General features: G+C 46.8%; 2 protein-coding genes across 9 annotated transcripts in view; one reads left to right on the top strand and one right to left on the bottom strand.

The window, feature by feature from the left end:
- The window catches only part of LRRC74A (leucine rich repeat containing 74A), a 33,182-nt gene extending 21,556 nt beyond the window's left edge, over positions 1-11,626 (bottom strand). For 3 of the 6 annotated variants that reach the window (XM_049612448.1, XM_049612444.1, XM_049612443.1), the window contains exons 1-5: positions 11,184-11,626; positions 9,310-9,438; positions 6,467-6,639; positions 3,622-3,729; positions 2,268-2,364 (exon numbers count right to left, since the gene is read on the bottom strand). In XM_049612448.1, the coding sequence (XP_049468405.1) occupies positions 2,268-2,364; positions 3,622-3,729; positions 6,467-6,639; positions 9,310-9,438; positions 11,184-11,220 (544 nt within the window). In that variant the 5' untranslated portion in view covers positions 11,221-11,626. The remainder of the gene's footprint in view (positions 1-2,267; positions 2,365-3,621; positions 3,730-6,466; positions 6,640-9,309; positions 9,439-11,183) is intronic. The other 3 variants (XM_049612446.1, XM_049612447.1, XM_049612445.1) reach the window with 3 other exon arrangements.
- Positions 11,627-12,095: 469 nt separating this feature from the next.
- Positions 12,096-27,175, top strand: part of ANGEL1 (angel homolog 1) — a 38,365-nt gene continuing 23,285 nt past the window's right edge. The window contains exons 1-2 of one of the 3 annotated variants that reach the window (XM_049612440.1): positions 12,096-12,176; positions 23,764-23,878. In XM_049612440.1, the coding sequence (XP_049468397.1) occupies positions 23,776-23,878 (103 nt within the window). In that variant the 5' untranslated portion in view covers positions 12,096-12,176; positions 23,764-23,775. Of the gene's footprint in view, positions 12,177-23,763; positions 23,879-24,734; positions 24,870-25,580; positions 25,671-27,175 lie in introns of those variants that run through there. The other 2 variants (XM_049612441.1, XM_049612442.1) reach the window with 2 other exon arrangements.

Consider the following 27,175-nt stretch of genomic DNA (forward strand, 5'->3'; position numbering starts at 1 on the left):
AGTCACACACTCTCCTGACTGAGGCAGCTAGGTGCCCCTGGCACGGTCTTCTTGAGGGGAGATTTGGAAATTCTTTCTCAACTTCAGAAAAATAGGTGTATCTTTTTATATTCCATAATTTTGCTCTTGGGTGTCTATCTAGAAATACTAGAACATATGTCCAAAAGTTGCATGTACAAGAAAGTTCTTTAAAAAGTATTTGAAAGATTGAAAAACTGGAAATGTGCCCCTTCCATACACACACAAATGGAGAGAGGTTAGATACACTATGCTATATCCATCCCATGGAATACTATCCAGCTGTTCCAGAGAATGAGATAAATCTATTTTCTATGTCATAGAAATAGAAGATATATTTAGAGTGAAAAAGAGGAAATTGGAGAAGAGAACCTGATGTGTCATAACATTTATATTAAAAATTACACAAACTCTATTTTTGCATTTTCTCTCTGGATACTTTTAAGATCTTTTTATTTTAGATGTTTTTTCTATGATATATTCAGGGGTGGATTTCTTTTTATTTACCTTATGAAGGACTCACTAGGATTCCTGCATCTGAGAATTCAGCAATTCAGGACATGTCAGCTATTGTTTGCTTAGATATCACTGCTCATCCATTCTCTTCTTCTGGAACTCCAATGAGCTCTGTTGGGTCTCTCTCTCTCTCTCTCTCTCTCTATATATATATATATATAGAGAGAGAGAGAGAGAGAGAGAGAGATCTATATATATCTATATATAGATATAGATAGATGCAGAGATTACTTAAAAATAAAATCTTTTAATTTTTAAAAGATTTTATTTTTAAGTAATCTCTGCATCCAATGTGGGGCTCAAAGTCACCACCCCAAGATCAAGAGTCACATGGTCCACCATCTGAGCCAGCCAGGAGTCCCTCATCCTTTTATATATTTTTTTATCTTTTATGTCCTCTGTATCTTAAAAAAAAATTTTTTTTTAACGTTTATTTATTTTTGAGAGAGCCAAGAGACAGAATGCGAGTGGGTTAGGGGCAGAGAGAGAGGGAGACACAGAATCCGAAGCAGGCTCCAGGCTCTGAGCTGTCAGCGCAGAGCCCGACACGGGGCTTGAACTCACGAGCTGAGAGATCATGACCTGAGCCGAAGTCACTTAACCGACTGAGCCACCCAGGCACCCCTTATCTTTATCTTTCTGTACTGCAAAGGATTTTCAAGGTCATTAATTTTATTCACCTGATTCTAATTTGCTGTTAAATGTATCCATTGAGTCTCTAGTTTGAATGATTATATACTTTCCATTTCCAGAAATTCTATTTTGGGGAGGTCTTTTAAAAAATAGTGTTTTGTTCTTGTGTGTTTTTATTTTTATGTTCTTAATCATATTAAACATAGTTTATCGTTGGGGTCAAGATATCTGTTTGCTTGCAGCTTTAGTTAATTAATAGTGCTTTTATGCAGTTGGAAGATAAATTATATGGTCACCAAATGTACAGTTTATTTCTGATAATTCTATTTTCTGTAGTCCTTGACGGTCTGATGCTGCCGCTTGTTAGAATCTGACTGCTCTCATGGTGTTTTGTTTCCTTGTTTTGCAATTTTGGACTCTGAGCCCAACTTCATTGGAGCTTTATCTGTGGGAATCCCAAGCAGCCTGCAGCCTGGGTCAAGGGTCATTCCTCCAATGAGGTTTTCTGTTTGTGTCTGTTGCATGCCCCAGGGTATTACCAGTATAGGACGACTTAGGTTAATGTCTTAGGGGTTCCAGGACCCTGAAGACAGTATAAACTCAAACCACAAACCTGGGTTCTCAAGTGAATTTTTTTTTTTTCTGTGAGAGAGACAGATAACAGACTAATTAAAAAGTGAGTATACAATAAGTGGCCAGGGGGCAATAAATGCTGTTAAGAAAAAACAAGTAATGGAAACAGGATAGTGATGGTGATGGAGGGGAGGGGAGGGAAGCCCCCCTCAGGAGATGACATTTGAGCAGGAGCACGGATAAAGCAACAGAGTAAGCCATGCAGTTATCTGGGGTAGAGACTTTCAAGCAGAGGCAGGTGTGCTGCGGAGTGAATCAGAAGTTTCTTGTTTGGGAAAGCCAGCAAGCCAGTGTGGCCATGGGGAGGGGGAAAGGATGACTGGGAGGGTTTAGCGGGTGTGGACAGTTTTCTGATCTCAGAACTCGGAGGGGTCTGGTCTGGCTCACTTAGACCCTGGATTCTCCCTGCCCTTCCCCTTCTCTTCTTTTCATCCCTTTGTCCTCTCCCACCTCTTCCGTGGGCTCACCTGAAAGTTGGAGGTTCAAGAGCGAAGAGGTATTTCTCTGAAGAAATTCTGAGATGGTGCTGGCCCCCTTCAAGCCAAGATCATTGTTGGAAATATTCTAAAAGGCAAGAACACATTCATGTGTGTAAAAATCCCACCCAAGGGCCCTTACTAACGAATGGTGCCAGCGTGAGCCTTACTTGAGGCCTGCACCAGGGAGTAGGGCTGGGTGGGGAGAGGGGCAGAAGAGGAGGGGCAGGATGGATTGGTAAGAGCAAAGGAGCAGAGGACCATGGGAACTCAGCCCTCCTAATGCCTGGCTAGGGGGCCCCTCCCACTGGTCTCAGTTTTTCTGAAGTTGGCTTTGGTGACTCCCCACCTCTCCAGTTTAGCTCTAGCACTTTAGATAAGCACACTGTACATTTATTTTTTGAAATCCAAGAGAGCTTTGTTTAGACAGTTCGGCGTAAAGCAATTGAAAAATTAGCTTCGAGGGGCGCCTGGGTGGCGCAGTCGGTTAAGCGTCCGACTTCAGCCAGGTCATGATCTCGCGGTCCGTGAGTTCGAGCCCCGCGTCAGGCTCTGGGCTGATGGCTCGGAGCCTGTTTCCGATTCTGTGACTCCCTCTCTCTCTGCCCCTCCCCCGTTCATGCTCTGTCTCTCTCTGTCCCAACAATAAATAAAAAACGTTGAAAAAAAAAAATTTAAAAAAAAAAAAAGAAAAAAAAAAGAAAAATTAGCTTCGAGTAATTCATCGTTATAAATTCCATTCATTGATTGGTGAAGCATGAATGAATCTGCTGGGGACACCCAGGGATACAAATGGACACATTCCTTTCAGGCGAGTGGGAGGGACGTTCATATAAACCAGCCATTATTATCTTAATTGTTTCTCCCCTCTCTTTTTCCCTTTTTTTTGTGTGTGTGTGTGTGTGTGTGGTAAAAATAGACATAACACAACATTTACCATCTTAGCTGTTTTTAAGGGTATAGCTCCGTGGTCTCAAGTGTATTCACCTGGTTTGCAACTATCACCATCATCTATCTCCAGGCACATTGTGTTTGATGAGAGTATTTCGTGTCTTTATTTTAAGTTCACTTTAGAGTGACTCTGCAGAAATAAGGGCTTTTAAGGTGCAGACAGAATTGGTTTCTTAGGGTTCCTGGGACCACAGGGGACACAGCTCCCCTCGCAACCCTCCCCGCGGCCAGCCTCGGATGTGTGGCCCTCCTCTGAGGAGTCACATCTGGAGGAGAGGGCCTCCAGGCTGCAGAAAGCCGGAGGCTGGCCAGGGCTTGGGCAGGGGCCCCTGGCCCGTGTCGGGTGTGTTCTGAGAGCCCAGGTGGTAGGGATCGGCAGAGCAGAGCACGGTACCAAGTCTTGCAGGTAGTAGTTCTCTTGCAGCATCTGCACCAGGCTCAAGGTGCCCTCCTCCATGATACAGTTGTCTGCCAGCTCCAGGGTGACAACACTCGTGTTGGACTTCAGCCGCCACAAGAGGAGGGGGAGAAAGACAGAGGTAGTCGGTGACCTAGTCAGTTCCCTGCCCTTTCCCAGATCCCGTCCTCTCTCTTGACCGTCCCAGCCTTTTCAGAGGGTACGGAGAGGCAGGCTAGCAATTCTGGAGAAAGCACAGGGATGATCCATCCCGCTGAGTTTTGCTAGCACGATATGCTTATTCTGGGCACCTCCACCAAAGGGGGCTCTGCAGGGGAATTTCGAAAGGGGACATTAAAACGATGAAGTCCTGGGGCGCCCGGGTGGCTCAGTCAGTCAAGCCTCCAACTTCGGCTCATGTCATGATCTCAGGGTTCGTGAGTTTGAGCCCCACATCGGGCTCTGGGCTGACAGTGTGGAGTCTGGAGCCTGCTTCAGATTCTGTGTCTCCCTCTCTCTCTGCCCCTCCCCTGCTCATACTCTGTCTCTCTCTCAAAGATAATAAAGATTAAAAAAAAAATTTTAAAGTAAAAAAACCAATGAAATCCCTAAAAAGTGTGGGGCACAGGGATGAGCTAAACAGACTGTAGCTCTTTCTCAGGGAGGAGAGAAGCTGTGACCTACTCTGACATTAAGGAGAAGTTGACACCTTTAATAAAGGTATTTAAACATAAGGCATTTACTGTGCCTGTTTCTTTCACAGGTCTTTCTTCTGGTTTAGGCTCTGGCTTATCTGGTACTTTTTTTCATTCAGGACGTTGTCCCAAGGCTGTTTGGAAGGACCTGGGTTTCAGTCTTAAGTATCCATATCCAAGCTAGTCAGCACTCCTACAGGCAGCAAGGTGAGAGGAAGCAACGTGCAGCATGAGGGCCCGGGGTCAGCTCTAGTCAGGACTGTTATTCTTCCCTTCCCCACCTCAGTTCCGGTGCAGAAAGGTATGAAGAATAGACACATCTTTGGATTTGGGTATTCTCAAAGTGCACCAAGTGGCGGGAGAGGCAGCCACCGGGAAGGAGTCCTAGCCGCCCCCCGCAAAGGGCAAATGTGACGGCTCGGATAACGCAGTGCCTAACAGTCCACCCAGGGCCTTCACCAAGTGCCTTCTGGCCTCAGCTCTCCGAGGTGTGCAAAATTACATTGTGTGCAGAGGCAAGGGTCAAGGCTCAGGGGGCCAGGTGTCAGTCAGTGCCCAGCATCGGGGGCTGGACGACCAGCTGCATAGTCACCCTGGGGACCAGCGCAGTATGTGGGGCAGTGGGCAGAGCCCGCACCAGGCCTGTCCACATTCACATCACACAGGCCAGTAGCCGCTGGTTACTCTTTGTGCCAGTTTCTGGAGAAACAAGGATGAGCAGAGGACATCCCTGCACCCCGCCAAGCACGAGGGCGTCGAGGCAGGCAGGTGAGAGATGGACGGGAAGCATGAGATATGAGCACTACCATCAGCGTGCTTTTAAGCCGAGCCAGGGAAACACAACATGTGCAAAGTTAAACAGTACAAAAAGATAAATAACAGTTCAGTCCCCCAGCATGTCACAGTGATTAATTGTCAAATTAGTGACACAGAGAATCAGGGAAAAAGAAACTCCCCCCAAACAGAAACTGTTGTTACTAAGAGACAAGCAGCCCAAGTCCCGAGAGAATTGCATGATCTGTTTTTTTTTCGTGAAACTCATGCCGTAATGGTGCATTCCTAACACCTCATTAATCAGTCTTTCAACACTCAATAAATTTCAAGATGCCTTTGTTCTTTCTGTGCTCTTCCCTTCTTTCCTCCCTCCTCCAGAAAGCAGCACAATCTCACATTTCACGTGGCCTCTTAATGGGCATGTGCCAAATGCAAATGCTATGATATTTCCCAAAATGAATGCTTTTTTTAATCAAACTTTCTCTTTAGCGTCGTAAATGAACAGGCAGTGTTGTGCTGACATACAGTTGTTACATGATCTGTTTTTCTGGGATGGAAGCTGGTTTGTATACAAGCAATTATAATTATATAAGGCTATGATGAATTCAAGGTCAAGTCCTTGGTTGCTCATGCCAGGCTGAGAGAGAGAGAGAGAGAGAAAGAGAGAGAGAGAGAGAGAGAGGACATTATTCCTATGGGAAAACATGAGTTATTCTACAGTGTGATCTTTTAAGAATTGCAACATTGCAAAATGGGGCGCCTGGGTGGCTCAGTCGGTTAGGCGTCCGACTTCGGCTCAGGTCATGATCTCACGGTCCGTGAGTTCGAGCCCCACGTCGAACTCTCTCCCTGCCCCTCTCTCTCTGCCCCTCCCCTGTTCATGCTCTGTCTCTCTCTGTCTCAAAAATAAATAAACATTAAACAAACAAAAAAAGAAAGTGGCTGCACTATTTAAAAAAAAAAAAAAAAGAATTGCAACATTGCAAAAGGCAAACTTTGAATAGAACAGCTCAGTAGTGAACACCTTTATAGCAAAGGTGAGCTTTGGAATTGAGATCCAGGCTGGCATTTTGTATTATGCACCAGCATTAGTGACAAGCCGAGCCACTTACCTGTGGCTGCTGCCTTTGCTTCCTGAATCAGAAAGAGCATAGACTTCCAAAGCCAAGGTCCCTAGCAGCCCCCTTCCCAGGAGCCAGTGGGGCATCCATGCCTATTACGTAAATCGACTGGCAGTCAAGCAGAGCCTAGGGCAGGGCGGGCATAAAGCTTGCAATTTAGGATCCCATGGGGGGTCTCTCTGAGTCTTGAGCCCACTACTCTGTCAACCCCCACCTCTACCCATCATCAAGGGCCCCCATTAGCATGCTCACCACCAGGGCTATGGCAATAGCCTTGGTACCACTGGGTCCCAGCCCATGGTGGTTGAGGTTCATGTAGGACTCCTCCATGTTCCGGATAAAGTAGGAGACGGGCACTACACCCACCAGTTTGCAGGCCTCCAGGTACAGCTCCCTTTGTCCGGTGGTGAAAAGTTTCTCCGTATCTACACAAAAAAATGGAGGAAGTGGGGTTTTTCTTCCACCTTTGCCTCATTTCTCCTCTAACCCTGGGCCGAGTGTGCTTCTGCCCGGTGTCCCCTCTGCCTGAGGATGTCCCTGTGGGCGTGTGTGGTGGAGGGCAGCTCTAATCGGAAGATGGCCAGAGGCGGGAGAGGGAGACCCAAACTCCAGAAAGCCCCAAATCTCCCTCTGAGTAAGAGATAAGGCCCCAAGTTTTAGGCCCCAAGCCTTCCCAGGAGAGGGAGCAGCATGCCCACACCTTCCCGTGTTGCCCACATCCAGGACTGATTATCAAGGATGCATAAAGGCCAGCTCTCTTGTCCACCTTGGGATGGCTCTGAAAGGCCAAACCAAAAGCTGATTTGTGACGGCTGAAGGAACACTATTTGTTTCAGTTTCACTACCACTATTGAACTGAGAGCCACGAATAAAGCTTTACTAAAGATTTAGAGATTCCAACTTTCAAAACCCCAAGTGGGACTGAGTGGGCTTCTCAAGGTGGCAAATCACTGCAAGATGGAAAGACCTCCCCAAATCACGTGGAAACAAAGTTGTATTTGAATTGATACTCCTCTTTCAAAGACTTGTATGTCATTTTTCCTGACAAAAAGGACTATTGTGTCTACTTTACCAATGACAAATCTAGCCGCAAATCACACACAGCTCATCAGTGCTAACACCAGCTACCAGAATTGGGGACTTTATCTCTCCGTTCCAAGCTCTTAGGGCCTTTGTTCCTTGGACTTTAGATGGGTCTGGCTCGTGGTCAATGGGCCTCCCTGGATTCCATATGCCCTCACAGCTGTGTCCTCATTAAGTGGGTCCCTTCAACAGCTGGGCCTCCCATGGCTAGCTGGGGTCTAAGCGTGCATCTGTGATCCCTTTGGATGCCAGGGCCTTTAGCCAACCCACCTCGGACATTTTACGAGGCAGACAACGTGAGCTTTGTTGGTGAACAGACAACTTTACGAGGAGGCTCACTCTGCAGGCACAGCTTCTAACTGGCCTTCTCTTTGGGATGGTTGTAGGGTAGGCTCTCTCAAGCTCGGCGCTGCTGACATTTTGAGTTGGGTCATTCTCTGTTGCAAGGCGCTGTCTTGAGTGGTGAAGGATATTTAGCAGGATTCCTGGCCTCTGCCAGTGAGATGCCAGTAGCATCCCCTCCCCCCACCCCCCCGGGGTTGCCAAATGTCACCTGGGGTGCAAAATCGCCTCTAAGTGAGGACCGCTGTCGCATAAGCAAAACTGCACGTGGCAGGTGCCCAACTTCTGCCTTCTCTCCCTCTTCTGTAGCCTCACTGCCAGCTTGCTGTTCCACCGGGGGCTCACGTCTCAGGCCAGCTCAGAGAAGCCCTCCGGCCCCATTCCCAGCTCCTCAGCACCAGGGGGCACCAGCTGCTGGAGCAGCTGGGCCCTGAGTTTCTGCCCCAGCACAGCCTAGCTGCCGGTAGAGATTCTTCTTTGCCAAGGCAGGCGGTAGGTAACCCCCACCTTTGTCCTCGACACTAATTCTGCTCTGTTTCACTCTGCTGACCCTTTCTAGCTGTAGTCGCTATGGTTATATTTTAGAGGCAGCTGGCAACCGTGTTATCTCTTGTGGGGAGCTGGGGGGGGGGGTGGAGGGAAGACGCGACAGAAGCAGGAGTCTGGGACAAAACATCCAGTTTCTATCTGCCACCCCCCCAACCAGGTAAAGGTCCGGGTTGAAACCAACATCAGCACACTAGCGGCAGCCTGGACGTGGAAAAGAAGTCAGAAAAAGCAAGGAGATGAGGGCGGGGGCAGGGAGGAGGCATATGGGGAGGGGAAGTTGTACGCTGGCCATATGAACGGACTGACCCAGCCGCCAGAACACAGGAGACGAAGGCAATGGGCTAGCCTCAGCCTGGAAGTTCCGGGCTGGCCTTTCAGGTGGGGCGAGCCATGTGCTCATCTTACTTCACAGGTGTTCTTGGCACTTCCCTCCCTGGGGAAATGGAGAGGGCGAAGAGGGTGGAGGCATTGTTTGCAATAACACAGTCTTTGCTGCAGCTCAGCCGGCCCTCTTCCTCCCCACCCCCACAGGGCACACTTGGCTTTGTCCAGAGCAAACTCTCAAGTAGGGGAACCAAGAACTCTAATGTGAGTAAAGAGAAAAGTCACCGGGTTGCAAGAGGGGCCACAGACGGTCCAGTGGCCCCCACAACACCGAGCACGAAGGCAGATCAGCAGAGCAGCGTGAACAGGGGATCGGCAAACATTGGCAGCTCTCTGTGGCCTTGGGCAACTCATACAATCTCCTTAAGCCTTAGTCTCCTCCTCTTTAAAAGGAGGGTAATGATGACAACCTCCTGGGATTATTGCAAAGAGGACATAAGATGTCACACGTGGAAACATTTAGAAAACCGGAAATCCCTGTGTAAGTACTGGTTCCACTTTCAACAAGCTGATGCGACCACTCTGCTCAGCAGGTAGGCCATGAGCACGGGGCAGCTGCTGCCACCAGGCCAGCCTCGAAGAGGACATGGCATAAGACTGCCCCAGAGGTTGCTGCCATGTTCCTTCTGTGGGGTGGCCCACTGGGCAGAGCCACGGCCGACCCGGGACAGCTGAGGTCTCCAGCTTCTGAGGAAGGAGGCGCACCCCCACCCTGTCCACTAAGCGCCCACGGTCACCTTCGATCTCCAGGTCTGTTTCTGAGCTCTCCCCGCCTGGCTTCTCTTTTTCTCCAGCCACAGAGGCCTCAGCCTCACAGTAGAAGGTCTCGTCACTGTTCTGTGCTGCCGGCTCGGTTTCAGGTTCATCTAGAAGAACAACTCATCTCCTTGATTCTGGAAATGAAACCTGAGGGCCTCTCAGGTGAAGTCTACCTGTGGCTTCTCCTCCCACCCCCACCCCCTTCCTTTGCCAGCTAGGTCCTGGAGGACCTCCCCCCACCAGCCAAGGACCTGCAGTGTGCATTCAGTCCCGTCAGGGACTCCATTCTACAAGCCCTCCCTCTCGGACACAGGGCCACTGCCTGATCGTCTGTAGAGTCTTGTGCTAAACACCCCCTCATGTCCTCTGCAGACTCCCTGCTCATTCCCTGCTTTGGGCTCGTCTCAGAGATTGGCTCTTTGCCACTATTTTCCTTCTTGTCGGCTTGGGTGGGGTTCAGGGTCTGCTTTACTCTTTCAGGGAGAGGCTGTGTGCCGATGCCTAGGCTGCCTCATTGGCAGGCACAAACGATGTTGCAGAAGGTGAGGGGCAGGGCAGAGCGGGTGACTTGGGACATCCGTAAAATGCAAGGGAACACAAGCAGTCCCAAGGAGAAAGAAGGATAACTTGATCCCTAAGAATTTGACCTAGCTTCTCTTCCTTCCAATCCAACATTTATTTTAGGATCATGAAGAAGGAAGAGCTGGGGGGGGGGGGAGTGCCTGGGTGGCTCAGTCGGTTAAGCGTCTGACTTTGGCTCAAGTCATAATCTCATAGTTCATGAGTTTGAGTCCCGCATCTGGTTCACTACTGTCAGCGCAGAGCCTGCTTGGGATCCTCTGTTGCCCTCTCTCTGCCCCTCCCTTGCTTGCACTCTCTCTCAAAAATAAATAAACATTAAAACAAAAAAGAAGGAAGAGCTTGCAAAATCTTGCTGGGGTTGAAACTAATTGCTATGATTAAATACACATGTCCTAAGCTTCCCTTATAGCAGTCCCGATACTTTGCTGGACCTGAGTTTTCTGCTGCTGGACCACTGATCTGGGACTAGGATGAGTTCCTGAAAGCCACACATAGGAGTCTAGAGCTACTCCTCCCACATCCACAGGATGCAGTGTTTGGGGGAGTCATGCTGTACCAGCAGGTAACCCATCAAAACGTAGCCAATCTACTCTTTGGGTGGACTGAGCATTTGTGGCAGGGGTCCCCAGCTTTAACCACCCAAGTTCTCAGATGGTGGGCTTCCTAATAAGTTCATGCAGATGTTTTCTTAGTCCTTCTCCGTACACCAAGCTCCAGGAATTATTTCTGAGACTGTAAGACAAGGTCTGTGTGATAAGGGGTGGAAGTAATAGTGGCCCAGCAGTTAGAAGATACACAGCAGCTTAGCCATCAAATGCAGCCATCAAAAAGTTATGACTTTCTGAGTCTCAATAATCTCATTAGACACACAATTTTAGAATTCCATCCAACCAGTAGAATGCTATTATGTGTTCAACGGGCTCTCTGGAAAAAAAAAAAAAATCCTTGATTTGTAAAGTTAGCCAATTCAGGTGGGGTCAATATTCCCAGTATGGCTGATTTCAAACTACCAACATGACATCAGACAGCTCACAAAGCGGAAATTAAAGTTGGCCAGAGCTAGTACGAGCCAATTCCAGCATAGCATTGCCTCCAACTGTCTCATTCCCTGTTTGGGAGGCCCTGAGGCCAAGTTGACGTAACACATCATCCCAATTCTAGAGGATCCCGGGTGAGGAGGGAAGGGGGCTTCAGGGTCCCTGTGATCACTGGGTGTTAATAGAGACAGCCCAGAAGGGCCTGAGTGGTGAGAGATGGGATGCCTGTTCACCTTTTGTCTCAGGCTCAAGAGGTTCATCATTGTCCATGGCGCCAGGGCCCTCTCGGGGGCCACTGTCCACTTCTTGTCACCTTTCTGCCGCTTCCCTAAGAAGCACACCCGTCCATTCACTTCTGCCTCAAACTTCGTGCACCCTGCCCTCACACAGACAAATCCCAGGGGGACTGTAGTTATTCTTCCTCCCCAGCAAGCCTGGAGAGAGTGGGCTTTGGTGGGGAGAGGACATGCGTGGATTTGACCCCAACTCTGTCTGGGAGAAGCAGCTACTTGCTGAGATCATCAGGGAGAGTTGTATGGCTCTATTCCCGGGAGCCCTGTCAAAAGGATGCCCACCCTCCTGCGACTTTGTGACTTAAGAGCCACTTTAATGTCACCTCTTCAACATTCCATGACCTCATGCAGCCATTGTGATCCACACGGGTGGACCTGGCAACAGCCAGCCTCCCGCCCTCTTGGTGGCTCTGGCAGTCCTCTTTCCTCATATGTCCACTGGGGCCGAGCCCGGGCTCGGCTGTGAGTGGGCAGGTGTTGTGGGGGGGCCTCTTGGTGGTGGTGTTTCCCTCTGAGTCGGGAGCAAACCCAAGCCCCTTAGTCAGGTGACTGTGAAGACGCACCACCATGTTCTTCTCTCAAGGTGGTTGTGCTTCAGGTACGAAATATTTCAGTGATGGGTGAAGTCAGTTTTCTTCTACCCTGTTCTCATTCCTTTTTTCTTTCCCCCTTGGGAGAGTATCCTCAACGTTGGAGCAGAAGATCAAAAGCAAAGCACGACAAACATATGCTCTATCACTACAATTTGTTGCAGCCGAAGTACTGTTCAATCCAAACTACTGGGCTGCCTAACTTGAAACCACTCAACCATCATTCCCGCGCTTGGCTGTTTTCACATGTCTTGGAGTTGAAGTTCACTTGCAGTTTACTATCAAGAGAATCTGGAGGCGTGTTTGTTCCTTCTTGATAAGCTTCCGGCACATCAACGGTCAGGTCAGTGACTGGAGGGCTTGGGGACACGGACATCCCTCTTTGCCACTCAGAAGAATGAGGAACATCTGGGAATTTGTGTAGGGAGAACATAGTTAGAGGCTTGGACCAAAAGAAACATGTACATCTGACACGTTACTCATTCCTTCAGGCATTTGTTCTGAAAAATATTTATAGAGCATCTATTATGTAAAAGGCACTATGCTAGGCACCACTGTGGGGAGGGAATGCAGACATGATTATGGCTTGGACCCTTCAAGGCATGTATGATACAAGATAGAAATTGACACAGCTACTCCTAGGGTTATGAGGGTTGTGGGCAAATATTTTTGGCAGAGCTCCTGTTCACATAAAGAATTGGAGTCACCCCAAATCAGCATGGCCACACCAGTCTAGGGGTCCCATCTCATGTAGTTCCTTGAAAGAAACACCAAATAGACCAGGGGGACTGGTCAACTCCCACGATGATTTGGTAAGCATGAGTCCTGGAGACTCTTTGGGCATCTGGTCTACGCCATGCTGGCGAAGAGGATAGAAAATGTCCTTAAAGGAGAAAAATGGGGACTGGAGAGTATGTAGATCCTGGTCTAAACTCTAGGTGCTCTGCCTAAACAGCACCATGTGGTCTCAGGCCCCAAGGGCAAATTAGAAAATTTGGGGGAAAGCACTCTAGCCACCAGCCAGAGGCACCAGGCAGTACTGGAAATTGATAAGGATCATGAGGGAGATTTGCTGGGAGTTCAAGAGAAAGTGAGGTTTCTTCATGCTGCGGAGCATTTGTGGGCTCTGGACAAGTAGAGTCCTGGCAAAAGGCATTTCTAGGAAGGCAGAATAAAGGAAGGAAACAGAGCCCAAGGTGGGTTTGGAGGAGTATAGGGTGCAAAGAGTAATGGGAAAAAGAGGCGCAAAAGGAACACGAGCTATTTCATAAATAGATTCAAATGCAGTGAAAAGTCAATAGAAAGCCACTGAAGATTTTTGAACAGGAGCATGATTTAATCAGGGCTTCTCTTTATAATGATAGGCAGCAATTATTTACTTATTTGGGGAAGAGTTCATTCTGGAGAAATAAAAATGTTCAGGAACCACAATTTAAAAATTTTGTATCTTTTTAGAAATCATGAAATGTAATACCTTCAACTTCTTTTCATGTGTTATTTTGAAAGTTTATTATTATTATATCCTGTTTTAATTCAAGTTCTAATTTTGAAATATTTTGGATTATAGCACGAGTTACAAAAATAGTAGAGTTCCCATATACTCTTCATCCAGCTTTCCCTTGTGTTAACATCTTGCACAGAAACATTACCAAAACTGAGGAATTAACAGTGCTACAATGCTATTGACTACATTACAGACCATTTTTATATTTTATCAGTTTTTTCACTAATGTCCATTCTTTGTTCCAGGATCCCACACTGTGTTATCACATCTCTCCCAAAATATGACATTTCTTTAGTCTTTGTCTCTCATGACCTTGACCCCTTATAGAAAGTACGGGTCAGATATTTTGTGTAATGTCCCTCAATTTGCGCTTGTCTGATGTTTTCTCATGATTACTGGGAAGGGTGCCAAAGTTGATGTGCCCTTCTCAGTGTGTATCAGGGACACATGATATCAATATGTATCACATCGATCTCTTGGTCAGGGTGGTATCTGCTGGGTTTATCTACTGTAAAGTTCTTTTCCCCTTTGTAATTAATACATATTTTGGAGAAGATATTTTATGCAAATATCTTATTTCTTATTTCTGCTTAAAATTTTTGCTCAATAATTTTAATATCATAAAATTAAAAAAAATTTTTAAACATTTGAAAAAATGCTTACTTATTTATTTTGAGGTGGGGAGGGGCAGAGAGAGAGAGAGAGAGAGAGAGAGAGGAGAGAGAGAATCCCAAGCAGGCTCCATGCAGACAGTGTGGAGCCTGACATGGGGCTCCCATCCCATGAAACTGTGAGATCATGACCCGAGCTGAAATCAAGAGTTGGATGCTTAACCAACTGAGCCACCCGGGCGCCCCAGCACCCATGGATTTTATTGAGATCTTGCCTCAACAAGTACTATTGTCGTGTTCTAAGGGTGATTTTCTGTTCCTGCCATCCTTCTACCTTTGTTAATTGGAATTTTGTAAGAAAGAGTGGTCCCTTTCCCTCATTTATTTATTTGGTTGTTTATATTAATAGGGATCATGGATGCTTATTTTATTATTCGGGTTACAGTACAATACTATCATTATTTTGCTGTTTACATTCCAACTTTGGCTATGGGAGCTCATTCAGGCTGGCCCCGGTGCCCGTTTGACATGCTCTCCGCCTTTCATTTTTATTTGTTTGCTCATATCACAGGCATCAAGCACTTTTCCCAGGAGAGTGAAAACCTAGATGTGGGTGCTGGCATGCTCATCACCGTTAAGTTCTTACTGCTTCTCGTCATTTTCAGTGGGTAGAGTGAGGAAATGGGTGCTAGCATGTATGTGTGGGTACTGACCTGTGTATAACATCTGTATTTATTTCTATACCCATCTATCTATACGTATGTGAAACAAAAGCCACGGATACACCAATACCTCTGCTTGTAAGCCAGCACCACAGGAGACATTCATGTCTTTCCCCAGTGCGTATTTGTCACTACTTTCTCGTCAAGAAACCCGGCTCTCGTTTTCTACCATATATTTACTTATTTTCTCATCTCTAGTATACATATAAAATAGTTTTAGGATTGGTAAACCATAACAGGAGAAACAAATTTACCAACTAGAATACAGTATTTATTGTGTAGGGGTTTTTGTTTTTTGTGTGTGTTCATCCTTATGTACCCAGTTAAGACACTTGCCCTGCCCCCCGAATTATCTAGGTCTACTCTTTCTTCCTAGCCCCTTCGTTGTGGTTATTTGATGCATTTGTAACATAGGTGCACTTGTCACAGCCTGCGTTTCATCTTTCCCCGCTTATCTTGGTTGATTTTACTTGATTTACATACAGCAACATCCACTTCGTGCAGCACGGTTCTGTAGGTTTCAACAAATGCAGAGAATCATGTGTTTACTACCATGCTTCCACTCAAAACACTTCCATCACCCCCAACTTTCCCTCATGCTGCCCCTTTATGATTAAGCCCTTCCCCCAACCTAACCCCCAGCAATCACTGTTCCGTTTCCAACATTATGGTTTTACCTTTTCCGGAGTCATATAAATGAAATCATACAATGTGTAGTTTTGGGCGTGGCTTCTTTCATTTAAGATTTATCCTTATTGTTGCATGAAGCTGTAGCTTGTTGTTCCTTTTTATTGCGGAGTAATATTCCACTGTAGGATGTCCCACACTTATCCATTCACCTGCTAGCTCTTCATTTTTTCCCTTTCTTGGTGATTATGAACAAAGTAGCTATAAACCATCACATACAGGTTTTTGTGTGAACGTAAGATTTCATTCCTCTTGAGTATTAAATACCCAGGAGTAGCATTGTCACGTGTATATAGCAGGTGTATGTTTAACCTTGAAACCACCATGTTGTTACCCGAAGTCCAAAGGGGGTGTACCGATTTGAATTCTCAGTAGGAAGATATGGTAGCATCAGTTGCTCGACATTCTCGCTAACACTTGATTATGTTTTTGGGTTTTTTCGCCATTCATATATCTTCTTTATCGTTTGTTCAGATGTTTTGCCCATTTTAAGTTGGGTGGTTTATTTTCCGATGGAGTTTTGAGAGTCCTTGATATATTCTGAAGTCCTTTGTCAGAAATGTGGTTTCGCTTCTTATCCTTAACAGTGTCTTTCACAGAGAACACACTTCAATTTTGATAAAGTCAAATAATTTTGATAATTTTTCAGAATCCATAATCAAAACATTTTCAAAATTTATCAAAATTATTAATTTTTTTTCTTTTATGGATCATGTTTTTGGGGTCATAGCTAAACTTTCTGCCCACCCCAAGTTCGTGTAGATTTCCTCCTGTGTTGCATCATAGAAGCTTTACAGTTTTAGTGTTTACATTTAGATCTGGGATCCACTAAAATTTATGGTAACATAAAATGTATCGTTTTAACCCTTTTAAAGGACACAATTCAGTGGCATTAAGTACATTAACAATGTTGTATAACCATCACCATTTGTTGTTTTTTCTCCATTTAATTGGCTTTCTACCACCGTCAAAAGTCTGTTGACTATATGTATCCTTTGGTGTTATTTGTGGGGCTAGCATTTCAGACTGTATAACCAGCATGTTACATTCCATCTAATCAAAATGTTGTACTTTTAAACTACTAATTTGTGAGATGAGCCCGAGGCGCTCGGAGGTAGGCGTAAGGCATTTAGGGGGCGGCAGGTAAACTAACTCTACAGTTAATCCACAGAGCAGGGACAAAAGAGAGTCCCTGGGGAGGAGGGGAGCTGTGATTTTGACTTGGAATGAGTCAAAGAGAATGTCACCCTGGGTGAGGTATGGCCAGTTACTAAGAGAATGAAAATTTCTTCCTTTATAGCCAATTTTATTGCTACAACACTTCCACTAGTGGGGAACATGGCAGAGGGACCCTTTACTATCCTATAAGCTACCATTTATATGGCACTTGTAAGTGACCACACTGTTCTGTAGAGTTTACATTTAAATTGTCTATTATTATGCTATTATGAGATACTATGTTTAAAATTTTTTTAATGTTTATTTTTTGAGAGAGAGAGAGAAAGAGAGGCAGAGTGCCAGTGGGAGAGGGGCATATGAGATACTATTTTTTAAACTTTTATTTATTTATTTTGAGGGGGGAGGGGCAGAGAGAGAGGGAGAGAGAGAACCCCAAGGCTTGGCACAGAGCCTGATGCGGGGCTTGACCCCATGGCTCAGACCTGAGCCAAAATCAGGAATCAGATGCTCAACCAACTGGGCCACCCAGGTACCCTGAGATACTATTTTTTATTACCATTTTACAGAGGAGGAAACTGAGCATAGAGAGGCTAAGTAAGTAGCCCAAGATCACACAGCTAAAAAGTGGCAGAACTGGGATATAGATGAAGTCTGGCTGCAAAGCCCATGCTGCCTCTCTGCACTGACCCCCTTGCTGTTAATTTAACATGACAAGGTTGTTCTCCTTTCAGGACAACTGCTGTTCATGGTTTAGAAGGGTCTGGGTGCAGGTGATATATTTCAAGAATTGTCAAACTATAGTAGAGTATATATAGAGGACCAACTCTGGACCACTGCTTGTTTTGTAAATAAAGTTTTCTAAAAATACAGTCACTATCACTCATTTAGGTATATCTGTTGCTGCCTTCATGCAGTCACATGGCAAAGTCAAGCAGTTGCTACAGAGACCCATGGCCTGCAAAGCCAAAAATATTTCCTATCTGGTCCTTTAAGGAAAAGTTTGCCATTGTATTTGATAGCCACTAGCATAAGATCATAAGATAATGAAGGTTCCAGCTCTCCGAGGAAAGAATGGAGGGAAAAGAATCCAAGAAAGTTGGCAGAAACCATGTTAGAAGGCAAGATGAGGAAGCACATGGCCACCTGGGTAGCTCAGTCAGTTGGGCAACTGACTCTTGGTTTTGGCTCGGGTCATGATCTTACGGTTCATGGGATCGAGCCCCACGGTGGGCTCTGTGCTGACAGCATGGAGCCTGCTTAGGATTCTCTCTCTCTCTCTCTCTCTCTCTCTCTCTCTCTCTCTCTCTCCCCCTCTCCCCTCCTCTCTTTGCCCCTCAAAATAAACAAACAAACATATTTTAAAAATTAGGAAGCAAAACCAAAGAAAGAAACAGACGCCATTATTATTAGATGTAATAAGATCCCATTTTATGCAAGGGCTTTTCAAAACAATGATAGTTGTAAATCAAGTGAGATTTCAAATATGAGGGGGTCTTTTCCTCTTGCACTGCTGGTGGGAATGCAAACTGGTGCAGCCACTCTGGAAAACAGTGTGGAGGTTCCTCAAAAAATTAAAAATAGATCTACCCTATGACCCAGCAACAGCACCGCTAGGAATTTACCCAAGGGATACAGGAGTGCTGATACATAGGGGCACTTGTACCCCAATGTTTATAGCAGCACTTTCAACAATAGCCAAATTATGGAAAGAGCCTAAATGTCCATCAACTGATGAATGGATAAAGAAGTTGTGGTTTATATACACAATGGAATACTACTTGGCAATGAGAAAGAATGAAATATGGCCTTTTGTAGCTACATGGATGGAACTGGAGAGTGTTATGCTAAGTGAAATAAGTCATACAGAGAAAGAAAGATACCATATGTTTTTACTCTTATGTGGATCCTGAGAAACTTAACAGAGGACCATGGGGGAGGGAAAGGGGAAAAAACAGTTAGAGAGGGAGGGAGGCAACCCATAAGAGACTCTTAAAAACTGAGAATAAACTGAGGGTTGATGGGGGGTGGAAGGGAGGGGAAAGTGGGTGATGGGCATGAAGGAGGGCACCTATTGGGATGAGCACAGAGTGTTGTATGGAAACCAATTTGACAATACATTTCATATTAAAAATAAATAAAAAGAAAAAAATGGCAAATATGAGGGGGTCTTTGAAAGAAAGGCACTTGCAGAATGATAAAGCAAGAACTGCCCCATTATGTGTCTACTTTTGCAAGTGTGGAATTTATTATGCTTGGTTTCCTTATGAAACTGAAGCTCTTCATTCATTCGGTGTGTTGAATGCCCTAGTGCTGGGCTAGGCGAGGGGAACAGAGTGGTGAACCTCATGAGGGGCACTGATGAGTAAAAAGATAGTGACCGTGTTGGGTCCAGAATAAGCAAGGATGAGAGAAAAGCAAAGAGGAGGAGGCTGCTGGTCCAGCCTGGGGGCAGTGGTACGTTTGTGTGGGGGTGGTGCTGGAGATTTGGGAGAGCTTCCTTGAGGAAGAAATGTCTAGGCTGAAACTTGAAGGTCCATTAGGCAGATGAAGGCAGGGGCAGGGGCAGACCCAGGGGAGGAGGAGTATTTGAGGCTGGGAAGAAAGCATATACAAAGTCCCTGCAGCATGCTGAGGCCATCACAGGTGGTTTAGTGAAGCTGGGTTGGGATCCTCATTGAGGGGAGTGGTGATGGAAAGGAAAAGCAGACAGAAGAGATAGGAGGTGAGCAGAGGCCAATAACAGAGAGCCTTTGATGCTGTGCTAAGGAGTTTGGCCTGCATTTGAGGACAGTGGGGTTTACAGAGAGGTTTTAAGCATCAGTGTGACCTGACATGATTCCCAGAGTAGAAATATTGCTCTGGCTGCGGCGTGGAAAGCAGACTGGGGAAAAGAGGAGGATCAAAGCCAGGTAGAAGTGGCTGCAGGGGGCACCTGGGTGGCTCAGTTGGTTAAGCGTCTGACTCTTGATTTCAGCTCAGGTCATGATCTCAAGGTTCGTGAGATCGAGCCCCGCATTGGGCTCTGTGCTGACACGGTGGAGCCTGCTTGGGATTCTCGTTCTCTCCCTCTCTCTCTGCCCCCACCCCACTCATGCTCACTCTCTCCCCCTCTTAAAAAGAAAAAGGGGCGCCTGGGTGGCTCAGTTGGTTAAGCATCCGACTTCGGCTCAGGTCATGATCTCATGGTCCGTGAGTTCGAGCCCCGCGTCGGGCACTGTGCTGACAGCTCAGAGCCTGGAGCCTGCTTCAGATTCCGTGTCTCCCTCTCTCTCTGACCCTCCCCCATTCATGCTCTGTCTCTCTCTGTCTCAAAAATAAATAAACATTAAAAAAAATTAAAAAAAAAAAAGAAAAAAGTGGCTGCAGGGATGAAGTGGACTTACTGAATAAATATAAAGAAGGCCAAAACACTCGGACTCGGAACAGTTCGGATATGAGAGTAAAAAGGAAAATAAAAAGCCTGAGGCCAGGGTAACTTGTAGATGACTGTGCCATTCAGAGCCAAGAGGACAGAAGAGCTGAGGGGACAGAGGGGCAGTCATTTTTGGAGAATGGTGGGGAAAGGTGCTGAATGCAATTTGGGGTGTGTTGAATCTCTAAGGTGCCTCCGGGCCATCTATTGGAGAGGCCGTTAGGCAAAAGGATTTATGAGTCTGTGGCCCAGGAAAGGATTAAAAATGTAGATATGTGAGTTGTTGGTATGTGAATGGTATCTGAAGCCATTGGAAGGGTGAACATTTCTCAAGGAGGGATTTTAAAGTAAGAAGAGGAAAGAGACCAAGGGTGAAATCCTGGGAACACCATCATTGAAAGGGGGGTGTTCAGGGGAACAGAAATAAAAGACACTAGGACAAATGTCCACAGTGTCAGAAAGAAAACAAAAATGTCAAAGAAACCAACAGGAGAGAATCTTACAAGAGGCGGGGAGTTAGGCAAGATTACAGAACATTCAAGAAATAATAAAGCCTGGAGGGTGCCCATTAAATGTGGCCACAAGGAAGGCACTGGGAAATCTGGTGGGGAGTTTCAGTGGAGTGATGAGGACAGAAGCCCCACTGCAGTGGGATGAAGATGAGACGAATGAGAGATGAGGAAGTATGGATATCAGGAGTGGACAACTCAAGAAGCCTGGCTATGAAGGAGACGTGGGGAGATGGAGGGATGGCTGGAGGAGGACTTGGGCTGGGGGAGAGTTCTGTATAGGAGATCCGAAGCATGGTTAAATGCTGATGGGAAGGAGTCCAGGAAAAAAAGGAGAGTGGTGAGCAGAAGGAGCATAATCTCTGAAGAAGCAGGAGGAGGGGATCCTATGAAAGATGGAATGGCCAGCCATCGTGTTGGGAGGGAAGGAAGGCAGTTAGAGTTGCCTGTCAGTGAGTTGGTGTGGCAACAAGCAGTAGAGAGTTTTCACTTGGTGGCTCTAGTTTTTCTCTAAAGTTGGTAGGGAGACGATCTCCAGAGAACAAGAAGGGACACCACAGGACAACAAGTTTGAGAAGAATGGTCATGATGGAAAGTGAGAGAAACCTAGTTAAGAGCACAGGATTGCTGGGGAGGGTTGAGGGCTGAAGTGAAGTTGGAGGCCAGCACACTAGGAGCTCCAGTCCAAGGGGCTGGTAATTTTATTCACCAGTGCTCAGCAGCCCAGATGTAAGAGCCAAGAAGGAGAATGGTTTTACTCGACCTAGCAGTAATCAAAGAACAATGGGCAAGAGAGATGATACTGGGAAGACAGTGATTTAAAAGATGGCTCATGGAGTGGGGGGCACCTGGGTGGCTCAGTCAGTTAAGTGGCAGTTCGGCTCAGGTCATGATCTCACAGTTTGTGAGTTCAAGCTCTGTGTTGGGCTCTGGGCTGACAGCTTGGATCTTGGGGCTTGCTTCGGATTCTGTGTTTCCCTCTCTCTCTCTCTCTCTGCCCTTCCCCTGTTCGCACTCGTGCCTCTCTCTCTCTCAAAAATAAATAAATATTAAAAAAAAAAAAAAGATGGCTCATGGGGATTCCATGTTGGATAGAGAAAGAAATGGTGATTGAGGGAAAGTGTGAGGACAGAATAGAGAACCCGAGGGTTTGATGGAGTTAGAGAACTGCTGAAGTAGAAGCAAAAGTGGGCCATGAGGTGATCTGTCGGAGTGGGTGTGTGAATTTATGATTTCGGAGGCAGGGCAGTACCCCGTAATGATACTCCAAGGGTATCTGATGTACAGTGGGAATGAGGCCACCGAGGAGGTGGTGACAGTGAGCTTCTAGGGCTTGGGATGGCTCATCCACATTGGGCATAGGAGGATTTCAGGTAGGAAAACGGAGTCTAAGGCTAGAGTCTGCAATGAAAGAGGAGGAGGGTGCTGGAGGTCAAGAAAAGACAGGATGAGGCTGGGGTAACACTGATGAGTGCTTGATAAACATCTAATGGATACATGAATGTGTGAATGAGTGAATGAGTGAATGTATCAATTCAGACCAATCTGGCACATTCTGGGAATATCTAGCCATAAATCCCAAGATCCAGGAGGAAACACTAGGCTAACAGAAGCCAAGTTAGGAGAAGTGTACAGGTGTCAGGTTATCATAAGATTTGAATGGAGGCAGTTCTTTTCAGCATATCCCATCTGAGAGGCTGTTGAGCCCTCTAGACCTGCGCAGGTTCAATACGATATCTACAAGCCCCTTGTAGCCACGGAGCACTTGAATTGTGGCTAATCTAAACTGAGATGTGCTATCACATATACTGGATTTCAAAGACTTAGTACAAAAAAAGAAAAGAAAAAGAACATAAGCTGCCTTATTTTAAAATATTGATGATGTTGAAATGCTGATTTTTTGGATAAATGGGGTTAAATAAAACATACTATTAAAAATTAATTTCACTGTTTTTTTTTTGTTTTGTTTTTTTGTTTGTTTTGTTGTGCTTTTTATATGAGGCTACTAAAATTTTCCAATTACATATGCGGCTCACATTATATTTCTCTTGGGCACCTTTGCTCTAGGCCTTGCTCAGCAGCCTCTGCAATCCTGAAAGGAAGCTTCATGACAGCCTGTGTAATGTACACGTTCGACCAATAAATTAATAAGGGCAGCCATCTTGAACTTCCACACATACCTGCTGGCATAAGTAAAATTTGAATCCGCAAGAACTTAAGCTTCTTGCATACAGAAAATTTCCCTGTAAAAGAACATTTTATATCCTTCAAAGTATTGCAAAACCTTCCACTTGCCCTATTCGTTAGGTTCTGCATCCTTGAAACCACCCAGTGGTTTATCATTGCCTCCACTGTTATCACAGTTGGGATGAATCGAGGGACTCATCCGATCTCTCTTCTTGGAATATTTCTGACATGATGAAGCTGCAAATTGTAGTACCACATTACAGTTTGGAAGGCCCTTATTTCTGCCAGAGATTGTAGAAGGTGACCCTACATTAGCAGTAGCCAGAGCTGGTTTGTGCTTACGTTAAAAACATGCATATAATGGTAAACACTAAGAGCTTACCCTGGGTTGGGAACAGCGAGGAAACTGAGGTTTCAAGAGGTTCAGTAACCCGAGAGGTTCCACAGGTAGGAACTGGCAAAGCCATGGTCTGAACTCAGGTGGCCTCACTCCAAAACATGTGATGCTCGCAACCCCCTACCCTTTCCAACATAGCTGAAAGTGGATTAGGAAACAAAAAGAGATCAGTCTTGCTTACTTGGCCTCGGGAAAAGCCTCTGAAAGAATATGGCATGAGCTGGACTGACACATTTTGCTCACACATGCATTGAACAGCACAGTTGAGGATTAGGTCCTTTAGCAGAAGTTCCCAAACTGTATGCCAGAATAACCTGGTCAGTGTCCATGGCCCCATTCCAGACCTGTTAAATCAGAACCCTGGGAGTAGGGCCTAGGAGTTTGTACTTTTAAAACATTTCCAAGTGGATAAGGGAACCCTCATTTCACAAAATGAAACACAGTCCCTAGGTAAGTACCTTGACTTGGGATCTGATTTACAATTTGGACTTCTCGGTAACCACTGGGACAAAACAGAAGGAAGGTACAAGGAAGGTTTATTTAAGCCACATAAAAGGAGTGGGCCTGGCTTTGGAGGCTCTTTAGATAGAGCTAATATTTGTGCACTAGTTTTTAAGAGGCTTCTCAACCTTCAGATGGTCCCTGGGGCTCCTGCTTCTTCTCAGGCAAAGGCGTGAGTGCTGTTACTTGAAGCCAGACTGACTCTCTCCTCCTTCTTTTAGCCTTTCAGTGTTATGATGTATCCAGCTGGTCCTGGATCTGGTGACTCTCCAGAGGGCTTCTCTGAGCAACCGAGGCTCCAGTCACAAATCGGAAATCACACAGCTCAGACACTAGGTACCAAATTTGGGAGTATTACACGGTCCTTCCTTCAGAGTGAGGCTGAGGCAGACTGAGGGTGAGGGATGGGGGAGAGAAACTCAGAGGTCTTTGGGTAAGCGCACAATGGACGGAAGACCTGGCCTTCATTAGGTGACATATGCTTTGTTTGGTCAACAAAGATTTGGTCCCTACTATGTGCCTGGCATCGTTGGAGGCACTAGAGAGATATACCTCAGTGAAAACTAACCAACAAACCAGACTTGGTCCCTGCCTTGTGGAACTTTTTTCCCCACCTTTCTTGAACCCTTTACCAGTGGGATACCCCCTCCCCTTTTTTCCCCCCAGATTGGGTAAAAAAAAAAGGGCCCATTTTGAATAGGATGGGAGAGGAGACAAAGGTGTAGACTTAATTTGTGACCTAGAATCTGAGCTGAGTAAGACAGTAGAGTCAGGAAAAGTAAACAAATGGGGAAGAACTGGCTCTCTTTTCTGGGATGAGAAGAGATTATAGAAGTCAGGGCTGTGTGAGGCCTTAGAGAAAATTCTGCCCTTCATTTTACAGATGAGAAAACTGAGGGGCAGAGAGGTTATAGTGTACCCGAGGTGGGCCCCCTAGCTCCGTGGCAAAAGTAGCTGTGAAACTGCCTTAGAATGGATACTATGGGAGCCTCCAATGAGGTGCTTAATTTTCAAACTGGGCTCCTGGATGGCTTCCGGGAGGCAGGCCGGGCCCGTTGCCACGGAAACAGACTCACCGACCTCGCGGTCCCACACGTGGCTCTGCGCTCCCAATAAAGTTGTTGTTGAATCGCAGCGGTACCACGTGAGCCGCCCCGGGGGCGGGGCCGGGGGCGGGGCCGAGCTGAGAGAGACCCGGCGGGCGGCCGTGAGGAGGGGAGGCGGGCGCGAGCGCGAGCGCGAGCGCGAGCGCGGCGGCCGGCCATGATCGCGTCGTGCCTGTGTTACCTGCTGCTGCCGGCCGCGCGCCTCTTCCGTGCCCTCTCAGGTACCGGCCCCGCGTCCTGGCAGGCGGGCGCCAGGCCCGGGCCCACGTCGGCAGGGCCCCGCGGGGCCTGGGGCCGGCGTGCGGCGCGTCGGGCGTCACGACCACGTTTCCCCCCGGCCGAGGTGTGGGGAGGCGGCCCCCGGTGCCGCTCCTGGACCCCACGAGGCCCGGGCCTGGCCGACGAGCCTCGCGGGCGGCCCCCCTCACGCCTGTGGCCTGGTGGCGTCGCGCCACGGTTAACGTGGGAAGAGGCCGGCGAAGGGGCAGGGGCCCGCCGAGGCACGGCCCTGGGAGGGGTCGGCGAGGGTTGGGGCGAGGCGAACGCCCGAACTCCCTGGGGGCGGGGGGTGTGAGCCGAAGACCCGCACGCACCTGCCTTCCCCTGGGTTACTCCACACTCACCTTTCACAGCCGCCTCTCCGCTCTCCCGCCCAGTGTCTGGTTGAAAACCTGGTGCTCGCAACCCGGAGACCATTTAACCCCCAGCTTTGAAGCGGTCTCCCGTGGGTTTGGGTTTAGAGAGTCCGTGCGGTGGAGCCAGCGCCCAGAGAGAAGAGAGTTATTCCGTCACTTTTCCGTGATCTGCCCGCGCTCTCGTTCCTGGTCTTTGAAATTCCCGAGGCTCTTAGGAGACCGTCAGTCCCTGTGACAGATCCCGCAGAACTCCCAGAATGTTCTCCGGCAATTTAGAGGGCGGGACAGACCAAGAACTACTTTCTTAGAAATACGCGGTTCAGCTGCATTCTGTGCTTGTCGTTTCCGGAACTTTACGCAGCGTGTGTATGTAAAATAGCCACTCAGGTATTTATTTCTGTGGGTCTGTCGCTAGAATGCAAGCCGCAGGAGGGCAGGGCCATGTCTGTCCTGCTCCCTGTAGCTCTAGCGCTAGCACACTGTCCAGAATATAGTAGGCACTCAACTAAGCAATATTTGTGTGTCCGTACTTCTGAGGAATGAGAAGCTCCGCGGAAGTAATTGTTTTCAGAGAATTAAAGCAGATTCCTTTACCCATGTTGCTGCCATTTCTCGAGCCCTTCCGATGTCCCGTGACAGCCTTAGTGACATATACTTGTCCGCAGGTTTATAGACCAGTAGTCAGAGTTTAGAGAGATCACAGGAGGGGCCACTCCCTCCCTCCCTCCCCCATAGAAGTAGTGCCACTTCTTTCAACTTTGTGTATTGGTTCCTACAGAAGGTTTTCTTTCTATGCTTCCCATTCCCTTCCTTCCTCCCTCCCTTATCAAACGATTCTGTTGAAAAACCAACGGCCGCCATGCCACCACCACCAAAAATCTGCTAAATTTGAAAACGAGTACTTTCACACTTGTAAACAAGAGAAACTCTTCCGTCTGCTATGCAGAGGATGTTTCCAGGGGCAGGAGATTAGCAAATTCCTGAGGTTAAAGCCAGCAACACAGCCCGTGGATTTAAAACAGGGTTTCCCAATCTCAGCATTATGGACATTTGGGCCTGGGCTGTCCTTTGCACTCTAGGATCTTCAGCAGTATCCTTCTCCTCTGACCTCTAGATGCCAGTAGCATCCCCACAGTTGTGACAGCCACTGTGTTTCCAGATAATATCAAATGTCCCCTGAGGGCAAAATTACCCTCTGGTTGAAAACCACTGGTTTAGAGAGCCATAAATCAACATAGACTATAAATAAGATAGTATCTTTCAACATTTGAACCATTTTGAAGTTTTTCTTGCCTTTTAAAAAATAGAGCTGATAAAATGAATCTCTGGTGATTGAGGGTGAGTGTCGTGCATGTCACTTGTCCTGTGTTGTAAATAAGTGATTTAGTGAGTGTGGGTGTTTGCTCGCACCAAAATACTGTGCTTGGAGTTTGGGGGCTCTAATTTTAGAGTTTTCCCACCTGCTTTCTTGCCTGTTGGCTGTCATTTGTGGCTGCCGTAGCAGAGAGATGACAGCTGTCTCTTGCTGTCAGTTGTTGGCGTCTTCTGATTTACAGCCTCTGGTGTGTTATGGAATGGGAAAGCTGATAATGAAGTTTGTGAAGATTGATGAATAGAATACATAGCTTTGAGACAAAGAGCAAGGGCCTTTGCTAAGAAGTAAATTGTATAGATTTTGAGACACTCTTTTTGTCTACTTTAGGACTTTTTCTTTTGGAATGTATTTGTAGGTTAGAGGATTTATAAAACTGGAAAGGCTCTTGGAGATTATCTAGTTCAAACTTCCCCTGTCTCCACTTTATAGGCAAGAATGAGTTCATCTCACCAGAGGCATTGTCCAAGGTCACATGATTTGTTAATTTCATTGCTAGGTCGTAACCCACGGTTCTGAT

This window comes from Panthera uncia (genome assembly GCF_023721935.1).
Source record: "Panthera uncia isolate 11264 chromosome B3 unlocalized genomic scaffold, Puncia_PCG_1.0 HiC_scaffold_1, whole genome shotgun sequence".
Taxonomy (NCBI): Eukaryota; Metazoa; Chordata; class Mammalia; order Carnivora; family Felidae; genus Panthera; species Panthera uncia.